The 12,920-nt window shown below is 41.4% G+C and overlaps 1 protein-coding gene across 2 annotated transcripts in view; it reads right to left on the bottom strand.

The window, feature by feature from the left end:
- Window positions 1-833: 833 nt before the first annotated feature.
- The window catches only part of gabbr1a (gamma-aminobutyric acid type B receptor subunit 1a), a 48,750-nt gene continuing 36,663 nt past the window's right edge, over window positions 834-12,920 (bottom strand). For both annotated transcript variants that reach the window (XM_021560477.3, XM_090198013.1), the window contains 6 exons: window positions 12,108-12,215; window positions 6,583-6,676; window positions 5,799-5,926; window positions 4,142-4,270; window positions 3,720-3,863; window positions 834-3,295 (listed from right to left, as the gene is read on the bottom strand). In XM_021560477.3, coding sequence (XP_021416152.1) covers window positions 3,005-3,295; window positions 3,720-3,863; window positions 4,142-4,270; window positions 5,799-5,926; window positions 6,583-6,676; window positions 12,108-12,215 — 894 coding nt within the window. In that variant the 3' untranslated portion in view covers window positions 834-3,004. The remainder of the gene's footprint in view (window positions 3,296-3,719; window positions 3,864-4,141; window positions 4,271-5,798; window positions 5,927-6,582; window positions 6,677-12,107; window positions 12,216-12,920) is intronic.

The raw sequence follows: 12,920 nt of genomic DNA on the forward strand, positions 1-12,920 counted from the left end.
ACATTTTCTGTTCACTATATATGACTTTACATGTCAAAATGGACATGCAAATGTGAATTTCTATTTACATGTAACACATTGCTACAAAAATAAGTGTACTGTATACATACAAATGTGCATATACTTTTTCTGTGTACTACAGTATTGACTTTCCCCCGTAAACTTCAACCTACTGTTGAAATCGGTCTCTAAAAAGCTCAGTGTGATACACAATAGCATTCCGCTAGACAAAACGGACATTCTTGTATAGTACAGTAAGCAGTCAGTGTCAGCAAAAAAAAAAGTACAACAAAACTGCCATTTGTATTTAACAAACATTTCCAGGGTTGACTGCCATGGTGAAAAAACATCTAAACATTTTGACCAATAGGGCTCACACGATGAACAAAAAAAAAAAGTTTCATTTTGGTGGCATTGGCCAATTTACTGACACAATAACTAGATTTTGAAGCATTAATTAAATGTTTTGGGTGAGTTACTACATTTTGCAGGCATGCAAAAGAGTTGTGATGTTCCATAAAACTGTTGTGACAATTGCACTTACAGTTTAGAGAATGTTAAGACTGTTTCAAAAAATGAGCCAAAGCGATTGAGAAACTGTGATAACAGAATCCCTTAGGTGTCATTAACTGATGGTGACATCTAGTGGTTAAAACAGCTGTGTGTGTGACATGCGTGTCCCTTTGGACATGGTTATGATACCACATATTGTCTGTCATAAAATACCCATTCAAAGTATAATGAAGTGTTCTGTCGTATTTCAGGGTATATGAGTGTGTTTACATGAAATTATGTTCATTATTAGTCCAATTGAACACAACATGATACACAAATTCAGTGAAAAACAATGGGTTTATTTTACTATGATTATCCATATATTTGAATACATATAATCTGAAATATATCAACATTTAAAATTGTAAATATAGTGTATACAAATATCTTAAAATCCAGTTGTATAGACAGAGTGTACAAAACATTAAGAATACCTGCTTTTTCCATGACATAGACTGAACAAGTGAATCCAGGTGAAAGCTATGATCCCTTATTGATGTCACCTGTTCAATCCACTTCAATCAGTGTAGATGAAGGGGAGGAGAAGGATTTTTTAAGCCTGGAGACCATTGAAACATGGATTGTGTATGTGAACCATTCAGAGGGTGAATGGGCAAGACAAAGTGCCTTTGAACAGGGTGTGGTAGTAGGTGCCAGGCACACCAGCTTGAGACCGTGCCCCGACGACTTGAGGCCATCCTGAGGGCAAAAGGGGCTGCAACCTCAATAGTAGGAAGGTGTTCCTAATGTTTTGTACACTCAGTGTATATTCATACATGTGCAAGAGTATATTTCTCTAAATAATCTTCGCATACATATATAACAATATTACCCAATGTCGTCCATGTACAGTTAATAAATAGGGACTATTTCATCCAATAACTTCCTATGGAGAGGTTGTATATCTCACTTTCCTATACCCTGAGCTACAGTATGTCATTAGAACGTCAACAAAATCCTGACCTGAAACCTTGTTACGTCTTGAACTATAGTGCAACATGAGATAATGCTATTTGGAAAAGTATCGTCACTTGCGTAACTTGCCAATAAAGCTGTGTTATATCATTGCTTCATACATTTGGACGAATTGCTAACGAATGAGATTGTACATATATATATATTAACTGTCGTAGACGCATGTCAGAATCCTTTACATATACTCTTCGTCATCACATTCACAAATGTGGTTGTACAAAGCTAAAATTGGAGGGACAATTCGGAAAGAAACGTCAAATATAAGACCAACGGGTGACAGGCATGTACCCTCACATTTACATTTATATACAGATTGTCACTAAAATCTGTTTTCCCCTAAAGACAAAGAAAATCAAAAAGGCTTGGAAGACTGATGCATAATACATATGGCGTTTAAAATCTTTAGGAGGTTGAGCTACCTTTGAATATCTCTGATGTGTCCAAGAAAGTTCAAATCGCCGGAACATATCCATTCAAGTCCAATTGTAAACGTTCAAAAAGATGATCCATAGAAAATGTATTAGGTTACATATCACATTACACTCGTTTCTTATCAAATGGGTTTCATCTATTCAAGAGCATATAACAGCAAACATGTGATTGAAGATACAAAGCTGTACTTGAATATGTATACAGCAAAACATCCACAAATCTCTTGCTATTGTCCCAAAATGTGGGTGCACATTCCAAAACCCTCTACTGCATATGGCTATAATGTTGGCAATTCACTGTCAGTTAGGATGACTTTACACTGAGTTTAGATGGCGTCTTGATATTGAATCCACAGGGAAACTGTGCTGTTTTTTCCACTGTAATTGCATTTGAACAGTTTCCACCCCTTTAGCCCCCCCACAAAAAAAACGATTGAACTAAATAGATATAGGGCACAACACTGAATCCATGACATAACATATCATACATTATGCAATAACAATATTAATCAATTACCAGGTGCTTCGCTATTTCAACAAACAGAAGACAAATAGGCAGAGACGGGAGTCAAAAAGAGACAAATAGAGACGGGAGTCAAAAAGGAGCAAACACACACAGTACACAAAGTCCTCCCGGAGATCCTAGATACATCTGCACAACAGAACGAGAAAACAAACAAAGGGAAGGAGGAAAGAGGAGGAGTGAAAAGGGGAGATCTGTCCATTTTCTTGTCTCCACAAGTAGACTGAGGGTTACTCTGGGATGTGCTCGTCTCTTATTCAATAACTCATATTACTAGTCATAAGTGCTTCAGGTCCCCACAGTGAGATTGACTGTGAGAAAGACTGGTGTTACCCCGGGTGACTCGCCTCACAGCAGCCTGTAGTGAATGGAAAAGTCCTCTGCCGTCGTGTGCCTCCACTCACTCTGTCAATGTCAGTAGCTTGTGCTCTTTTTCCATAACAAGTGAAAGTCACAGTGCCTCCATGTGTGTTCGTTCCTCCATGTGCTCTGCGCTCTTCCAGCCCTCCCCCCACCCCCTTCACTTGTAGAGCAGGGGGATCTGGCTGTTGTGACAGTGGTTGCGACTTATCTTGCTGTCCGCCTGGTACAGGTTGGAGGAGTTGGAGAAGGAGGGGGGTAAGGAGGAGTGATTGTCCGACGCGGGGTTGGGGTAACCGGGTGGGGGCAGGAGAGACTTGGGGTCTGGCTGGGAAGAGGGCGGAGACGGGTTGCTGTGGTTCTGATTGGTGCCGGATGAGGGCCGTCGTCGGTTGCGCAGGGCCTGTCTCTCAACCAGCTGGTTGCGGAGCTCCGATACCCTCTGCTCTTTCTGAGAGCACGGAAGAGGGAGAGGTCTTATTAATACTGGACACTCATGGGTAAAGCTGAATCATTTATAAATCATTCACTGAGCATGAATTAGACATGTATTCCTTATGTAGCAATCATGTTTTAATCAAACCAAATGTATCTCTTTGTAAAATATAACAAAATTAATGATTGGAAAGATTGATTGGTTGGTCAAATAATTCAGACATATTAGATGTATTTTAATAGATGCATTGTATTTTGATATCTAATGTATCAAAGTGAGTGTGCATTGTAGTACCACCTGTATGATAAAGATTGGCTGAATGATTGATTACTAGTTCCAATAATTCAGATGTACTTTAAATGTATTAGACATATTTCAATCTAGATGTATTGTGATTCTATGTTGACAGCTAAGGTGCATCAAAACACGTGTACTGTACCTCCTGTATGATCTTCTGCAGCTCACGGTTCTCTCTCTCCAGCTGGCGAGACTTCTCCTCGTCGTTGTTGTTGGTGGACGAGCCGGTCTTCAGCGTGTCCTGCTGCTCCGACTGCCACTCACCACGCGTAATCAGCCTGCGCATCTAGAATAGAATAGAGTATAACATTATTCTGCACAGCCAGAGAGACAGAGAAGAACCATATACTATATGTGAATTTGGAAATGTTAACATTGAGGAAAGTATTGAGACTTTGTTTTCGAGTGCTGATGCAAGTATACATTAAATACTGTTGATAAATGACTCAGAGTCCTAGGCATCCTATTCCCTATATAGACCAGAGCCCTGGTCAAAAGTAACACACTATAAAGGGAATAGGGTGCCTTTTGGGACGCAGACCTATTCTACACAGTATAGTGTACCTTGGGCACAAAGAGCACCACCAGCGTGATGTAGACAGAGAACACTATGGCCAGAGCGGCAAAGGCAAAGGAAGCGTCCTGCTGTGACGTGAGGATCATAGTGACGGGAGCCGTGATCATGCACAACACCTGCAGAGACGAGGGGGGATGAGAGAGGGAGAGAAACAAAGAGGTAAATATCAAGGGAGAGGTGAAAGAGGAAAATAAGATCTCAAAAAGCGCTCGGCAACTGCTTATCATTCCAACGAGGTTCCCAATATGAAAACATCATTAAAAAGTCATAGATGAAGTAGCAGGTTAGCAGTACCATACTGGCACATCATCACAATATCAAGCCTTACAAAAGCTCTCTGCTTCCCAACAAGGAGGCCTTTGCAGATTTATTTTAAAGGAGTCGATCTCATACAGGGCACCATTTATGCAGGGAACTGTATAATTAATCTGTGTGTATTACACCACGAAATACACACAATTAAATAAAATGGTGAAATCAACATCTATGCTTTCCCTTTGTCCGGACTGCAGCTGTGTTTAACAATTTCATCAAGCTTTATGAATGATTGATCAATTAAATGTTCTTTCCTTTGCTTTGCAAAAAAAAACCGACTGTATGTACTTCATAATTGCACAACCGCCCCACAGCAAATGCGCAGTCAAAAGATGTAAAACTGTGGGTGGTTTGCAGTCGTAAGTGTTTTGGTTCCTCATTAAGCTGTTTTGAGATGGGAATCTGGGCAAATTCTGGCAATTAGGTAAATCATTGTTCAGAGAGTACTAAAATGTTTACACATTGTTGAGCAGAAATAGAAACCCAGCCTAAAGCTAAAGTTATAAAAAATGTTTTCCCGTATAAGAGCAGTGTTTGTTTTCTTCCAGCAATAGTCTACATTACCAGACATTTAATGGATTTGCTCGCCTGTGTGAGTAGGATTACACCTGTGTGAGTAGGATTACACCTGTGTGAGTAGGATTACCCCTGTGTGAGTAGGATTACACCTGTGTGAGTAGGATTACCCGTGTGAGTAGGATTACACCTGTGTGAGTAGGATTACACCTGTGTGAGTAGGATTACACCTGTGTGAGTAGGATTACACCTGTGTGAGTAGGATTACACCTGTGTGAGTAGGATTACCCCTGTGTGAGTAGGATTACACCTGTGTGAGTAGGATTACACCTGTGTGAGTAGGATTACACCTGTGTGAGTAGGATTACACCTGTGTGAGTAGGATTACCCCTGTGTGAGTAGGATTACACCTGTGTGAGGATTACCGAATGGCTATGGCTACTTGTTTGCAACACTTAGATGGTGCAATGGTATGTTATCGCTGCTATCTATTGGTGATGATCCTTCACCGATTCAAATCAAATTCAAATTATTGTTTAAGTATAGCACTAATGCTTTGCCTTATGCCAAAAATATGTCTTCCAAAAATACATTTATGAGCACATGCTTACCACCAGAAATAATGAGTCTTAGCAGTATGTCATCATTATGCACTGACGAATCATTGAATCTCATGTCCACACAGAGACAATGTCTAGCCCCTGCTATCGTTCTACCAATAGTTAATTGTTGCTTGGAGATCATTCGCTCGATGGACTGCCTAAAATGCAGAGCGGAAACCAGAGCACTCCCCCTGTGATGGTTGAGACTCACAGCCACGTTGTAAATAGCCATCCCCACGGCTCGATGGTCATTGATCTTCTCCGTGGAAACAGACTTGGTCTCGTAGGCTAGAAATATCCCCAGCAACAGCAGTAGTCCCTTGTAGCCATACACTACACCTGGTGGAGAGATAGAGGGAGGGAGAGAGAGAGAAAGAAAGAGAAAGAGAAAGAGAGAAAGAAAGAGAAAGAGAAAGAGAGAGAGAGAGAAAGAGAGAGAGAGAAAGAGATAGATAGAGAATGAGAGAGCGAGATGGAAAGCGAAGACAATGGAGTGATGTTAGGCAGTTGACTGAAGGAAATGCATATTCCCCCTTTATTTCTTCTGTCCAAGTGTCCATTGTTCTTTCATTACGTCGCTCAATGGGGTGACAATACATTTGCATAGCACAGAGAGGGAATGCTATGGGGCAATGGCACAGTTTGTGACCCATATTATTTGAATTTGATAGTATAATGCATTCAGAAGAGCTGCCACTGTCAGGAAGAGAGGCAGTATGGTGATAGTGAGAGAAAGACAGATGAAAGGAGAAGATAAAATGAAAGCGTATGAGGGAAAGATAAAGGCGGGGAATGACTGACTTGAGTGAGTGAGAGGAGGGGAAGAAAAGTGGGGTCAGACAAAAACAAGAGAGGAAGAGCTAATGTGGGGGGCTGAGATACGAGGAGTGTTTAATTTACAATGAATGGACTGGGGATTGAGGGAGTGAGAGAGTGAAAAAAAGAGGGAATGAGGGAGTGAGCGAGAGAAGGAGTAGGGAATAGAGGAGGGATACCGAGCCATGTGTTCATCTTCTCTGAGGTGCAGTGCTCCAGGAGGGGCTGAATCAGGACATCCAAGTCTCCTTTAGGGGCCTCCCTAGTGAACTTCTACTCGGAGAGAGGGTGGGGGGAGGATGTGAGAGAGAAAGAGAGAATGAGAGAGAATAACAGGGAGAGCGAGACAGGGAGAGAGAGAGACAGGGTGAAAGACATTCCCGTTGTGATATCCGCAATTTATTAACTTTAAAACGGACAAGTAGAAAGTAAACAAACAACAAGATGACTGACATCAAAGAAATAATATTTTGTTGAACACCAGACATGTGACAGTGCTAACATACGAAAGCTAATGCCACATAGCATACAGAAAGTTTTCACGCCCCTTTACTTTTTCCACATCTTGTTGTGTTACAGCCTGACGAAGGCCGTGTGGCCAATACATAAAAGCTTACTAAAGAACAGTGATACTATCAAGAGTGGTGTGTGGGTTTCTTATTTCTTCTGTTACCATGCCCCCTCAAAAAAGACAGGTCAGATGTGTGAGTACCTTTTTAATATTGAATTTTGTTGAGTTACAGCCAGAATTTTAAATGGATACCATTTCAATTTTTGGTCACTGGCCGACACACAATACCCCATGATGTCAAAGTGGAATTATGTTTTTAGAAATGTTTACAAATGAAGAGAAAATTAAAAGCTGAAATGTTTTGAATCAATAAGTATTCAACCCTTTTTTTATGGCAAGCTTAAATAAGTTCAGTAGTAAAGTTGCATGGACTCACTCTTGTATGCAACAATAGTGTTGAACATGATTTTTGAATGACTACCTCATCTCTGTACCCCACATATACAATTATCTGTAAGGTCCCTCAGTTAAGTAGTGAATCTCAAACACAGATTCAACCACAAAGACCACAGAGGTTTTCCAATGCCTCACAAAAAAAGCCTACTGGTAGATGGGTAAAAATTTAAAAAGCAGACATTGAATATCCCTTTGAGCATGGTGAAGTTATTAACTTACACTTTGGATGGTGTATCAATAGACCCAGTTGCCGGAGAGGAAGGAAACCAATCAGGGATTTCACCATAAGGTGACTTTAAACCGGTTACAGAGTTTAATGGATGTGATAGGAGAAAACTGAGGATAGATCAACAATGTTATTACTCCACCATTTTGTTATTTAACCTTTATTTAACTAGGCAAGTCAGTTAAGAACAAATTCTTATTTACAATAATGGCCTACCGGGGAACAGTGGGTTGGTACCGGAGAAGAAGGCATACGTTTTATGTGCCCCAAACCGATTGTGTTTTTTGTTTGTAACTTATTTTTTTAATGATTTTGTACATAATGTTGCTGCTACTGTCTCTTATGACCGAAAATCACTGCTGGACATCAGGATTGCGATTATTCACCACGGACTGGCAGAATCCTTTTTTTTCCTTTAACAAGTTTGATGAGTTTGACTCAAACAATATACTGCTTTCTTGGGAACAAGCCCAGATCCCCGTGATTTGCGTGGAGGCGGAGAAAAAGGGGCCGGAGGGCGGGCTGCCTTCTGAGAATTTGTAGGCGATTGAATAAACCCCCACTTCCTTCCATTCTGCAAGCAAACGTGCAATCTTTGGACAATAAAATAGATGACCTACGCTGAAGTTTAAACTACCAAGGGGACATTCAAAACTGTAATATCTAAACTTTCAAGGCTGAACGACGACACTATCAACATACAGCGGGCTGGTTATACGCTGCACTGGCAGGATAGAACAGCGGCGTCTGGTAAGACAAGGGGCGGCGGACAACGTATTTTTGTAAATAACAGCTGGTGCACGATATCTAAGGAAGTCTCAAGCTATTGCTCACTTGAGGTAGAGTATCTCATGATTAACTGTAGACCACACTACCTACCTAGTGATTTTTAATCTGTATTTTTCGGAGTTGTTTACATACCACCACAGTCAGAGGCTGGCACTAAGACAGCATTGAATGAGCTGTATTCTGCCATAAGCAAACAAGAAAATGCTCACCCAGAGGCGGTGCTCCTAGTAGCCGGGGACTTTAATGCAGGGAAACTGAAAAACGTTTTACCAAAATTCTATCAGCATGTAAAATGTGCAACCAGAGGAGAAAAAAAACTCGGGACCACCTTTACTCCACACACAGAGACGCATAAAAAGCTCTCCCTCGTCCTCCATTTGGCAAATCTGACCATAATTCTATCCTCCCGATTCATGCTTACAAGTAAAAGTGAAAGCAGAAGGCGTCAGTGACTAAATCAATAAAAAAGTGGTCAGATGAAGCAGACGCTAAGCTACAGGACTGTTTTGCTAGCACAGATGAGCTAAACTACCTCTATGCTCGCTTCAAGGCAAATAACACTGAAACATGCATGAGAGCACCAGCTGTTCCGGAAGACTGTGTGATCGCGCTCTACGCAGCCGATGTGAGCAAGACCTTTAAACAGGTCAACATTCACAAGGCCACAGGGCCAGACGGATTACCAGGACATGTACTGCGAGCATGCGCTGACCAACTGGCAATTTTCAACCTCTCCCTGTCCGAGTCTGTAATACCAACATGTTTAAAGCAGTCCACCATAGTGCTTGTGCCCAAGAACACTAACGATTACCGGCCCGTAGCACTCAAGTCAATACCCATGAAGTGCTTTGAAAGGCTGATCATGGCTCACATCAACACCATTATCCCAGAAACCCTAGATCTACTCCAATTTGCATACCACCCCAACAGATCCAGAGATGATGTGATCTCTATTGCACTCCACACTGCCCTTTCCACCTGGACAAAAATAATACCTATGTGAGAATGCTATTCATTGACTACAGCTCAGCGTATAGTGCCCTCAAAGCTCATCAATAAGCTAAGGACCCTGGGACTAAACATCTCCCTCTTTAACTAGATTCTGGACTTCCTGACGGGCCGCCCCCAGGTGGTAAGGGTAGGTAACATCACATTCACCACGCTGATCCTCAACACAGGGGCCCCTCAGGGTTGTGTGCTCAGTCCCCTCCTGTACTCCCTGTTCACTCATGACTCCATGGCCAGGCACGACTACAACACCATCATTAAGTTTGCCGATGACATAACAGTGGTAGGCCTGATCACCGACAACGACGAGACAGCCTATAGGGATGAGGTCAGGGACCTGGCTGTGTGGTGCCAGGACAACAACCTCTCCCTCAACATGATCGAGACAAAAGAGATGATTGTGGACTAAATAGGACCGAGCACCCCCATTCTCATCGACGGAGCTGCAGTGGAGCAGGTTGAGAGCTTCAAGTTCCTTGGTGTCCACATCATCAACAAACTATCATGGTCCAAACACACTAAGACAGTCGTGAAGAGGGCACGACAAAGCCTATTCCCCCTCAGGAGACTGAAACGATTTAGCATGGGTCCTCAGATCCTCAGTCGGAAGTTTACATACACTTAGGGTGGAGTCATTAAAACTTGTTTTTCAACCACTCCACAAATTTCTTGTTAAACTATAGTTTTGGCAAGTTGGTTAGGACATCTACTTTGTGCATGACACAAGTCATTTTTCCAACAATTGTTTACAGACAGATTATTTCACTTATAATTCACTGCAGTAATTCCAGTGGGTCAGAAGTGTACATACACTAAGTTGACTGTGCCTTTAAACAGCTTGGAAAATTCCAGAAAAGGATGTCATGGCTTTAGAAGCTTCTGATAGGCTAATTGACATCATTTGAGTCAATTGGAGGTGTACCTGTGGATGTATTTCAAGGCCTACCTTCAAACTCTTTGCTTGACATCATGAGAAAGTCAAAAGAAATCAGCCGAGAAACAAAAATGGTAGACCTCCAAAAGTCTGGTTCATCCTTGGGAGCAATTTCCAAACGCCTGAAGGTACCACGTTCATCTGTACAAACAATAGTATAAACACCATGGGATCACTTAGCCGTCATACCGCTCAAGAAGGAGACGCGTTCTGTCTCCTAGAGATGAACGTACTTTGGTGTGAAAAGTGCAAATCAATCCCAGAACATCAGCATAGGACCTTGTGAAGATGCTGGAGGAAACAGGTACAAAAGTATCTATATCCACAGTAAAACGAGTCCTTTATCGACATAACCTGAAAGGCCGCTCAGCAAGGAAGAAACCACTGCTCCAAAACCGCCATAAAAACATCAGACTAGGGTTTGCAACTGCACATGGGGACAAAGATTGTACTTTTTTAGAGAAATGTCCTCTGGTTTGATGAAACAAAAATGGAACTGTTTGGCCATAATGACCATTGTTATGTTTGGAGGAAAAAGGGGGAGGCTTGCAAGCCGAAGAACACCATCCCAACCATGCAGCACGGGGGTGGCAGCATTATGTTGTGGGGGTGCTTTACTGCAGGAGGGACTGGTGCACTTCACAAAATAGATGGCATCATGAAGAGGGAAAATTATGTGGATATATTGAAGCAACATCTCAAGACATGAGTGGGGTCTTCCAAATGGACAATGACCCCAAGCATACTTCCAAAGTTGTGGCAAAATGGCTTAAGGACAACAAAGTTAAGGTATTGGAGTGGAGTGGCCATCACAAAGCCCTGGCCTCAATTCCATAGAAAATGTGTGGGCAGAACTGAAAAAGCGTTTGTGAGCAAGGAAGCCCGACTCAGTTACACCAGCTCTGTCAGGAGGAATGGGCCAAAATTCACCCAACTTATTGTGGGAAGCTTGTGGAAGGCTACCTGAAACATTTGACTCAAGCTAAACAATTTAAAGTCAATGCTACCAAATACTAATTGAGTGTATGTACACTTCTGACCCACTGGGAATGTGATGAAAGAAATAAAAGCTGAAATAAATAATTCTCTCGACTATTATTCTGACATTTCACATTCTTAAAATAAAGTGGTGATCCTAACTGACCTAAGACAGGGAATTTTTACTAGGAATAAATGTCAGGAATTGTGAAAAACTGAGTTTAAATGTATTTTTTGCTAAGGTGTATGTAAACTTCCGACTTCAAATGTATTACCTCAAATAACCGGTGCCCCAGCACATTGACTCTGTACCGTTTTCCCCCCTGTATATAGTCTCTACACTGGAATTGCTTACCAAGAAGACAGTGAATGTTCCTGAGTGGCCGAGTTAAATCTGCTTGAAAATCTATTGCAAGACCTGAAAATGGATCTCTAGCAATGATAAACAACCAATTTTACAGAGTTGAAGAATTTTGAAAAGAACAATGGGCAAATGTTGCATAATCTAGGTGTGGAAAGCTCTGAAAGACTCACCGCTGTAATCGCTGCCAAAGGTGCTTCTTTCTACAAAGTACTGACCCAGGGTTGTGAATACTTACGTAAATTAGATATTTCTGTATTTCATTTTCAATACATTTGCAAAATAAAATCTAAAAACATGTTTTCATTTGGTCATTATGAGGTATTGTGTGTAGATGGGTGACAAAAAAACAACAATTGAATCCATTTTGAATTCAGCCTGTAACACAACAACATTAGGAAAAGGTCCAGGGGTGTGACCGATACGACAGTGTCACTGTACCTCCACTGTGATGTGTAAAGGATCCACAATCTGCCAAATCATGAGTGACAGGATGTCTATGGCTAGTAACACTCCAACTGTTGCATAGAGTTTCCATGGCTCCAGGTGCTGCAGGGATACAGGAGAACCAATCACAATCCAAGGACCAAGGGTAATGCAGTGAGTCCACAAACAAGGACAAAAGGGCTCAAGCATACAGTAGATAAAATGCCAACAGAGTACAGCATTGTATACGTGTATCAGCACAGAATACTTAAGTTATCAGAGCTCCCTTTAAAAAGAGATTCATGTCAATGGGCTTCCTTGGTTAAATAAAGCACACATAAATTCATTAGCATTTAGACAATACTGTTGAAATATTCTAAGTGTAAATTGAGGAGTTTCTAGGCAGTGGATGCTATATGCACAACAGTGGTTTTTGAATGAGTAACATATCAAGAAGAAATTTGGCCCCAAAAAATGATATAAGCAAAATAAACAACATGCTTCTTCATTTTCCATCACTTCATTCTTGCTGGCTTCTAGCCCTGCAACCGTTCACCCCAGACATAACCAAACCGTATCGCATAGACCTTGTCACCTCTTCTCTCCAAGTGCATGAAATGATTTGACTGCATATTCTGACTTGGAAACTTTTTTAAGTACTTTCACAGAGCTCTTTGGCAAATTGCCCTTGCACGGCCATTAAAGAGAGTTGAAAGTCAACCTGATTCGTCTTGCATTGGCTCAACTAATAAAGCCCCCGAAGGTTGGATTTCCACATAGAACTTTAATACTCATACATATTCATAAATGCTCCATAAATGGCTTAAT

Source organism: Oncorhynchus mykiss, chromosome 2, assembly GCF_057628025.1.
Source record: "Oncorhynchus mykiss isolate SJ-2025 chromosome 2, ASM5762802v1, whole genome shotgun sequence".
NCBI classification, from domain to species: Eukaryota; Metazoa; Chordata; class Actinopteri; order Salmoniformes; family Salmonidae; genus Oncorhynchus; species Oncorhynchus mykiss.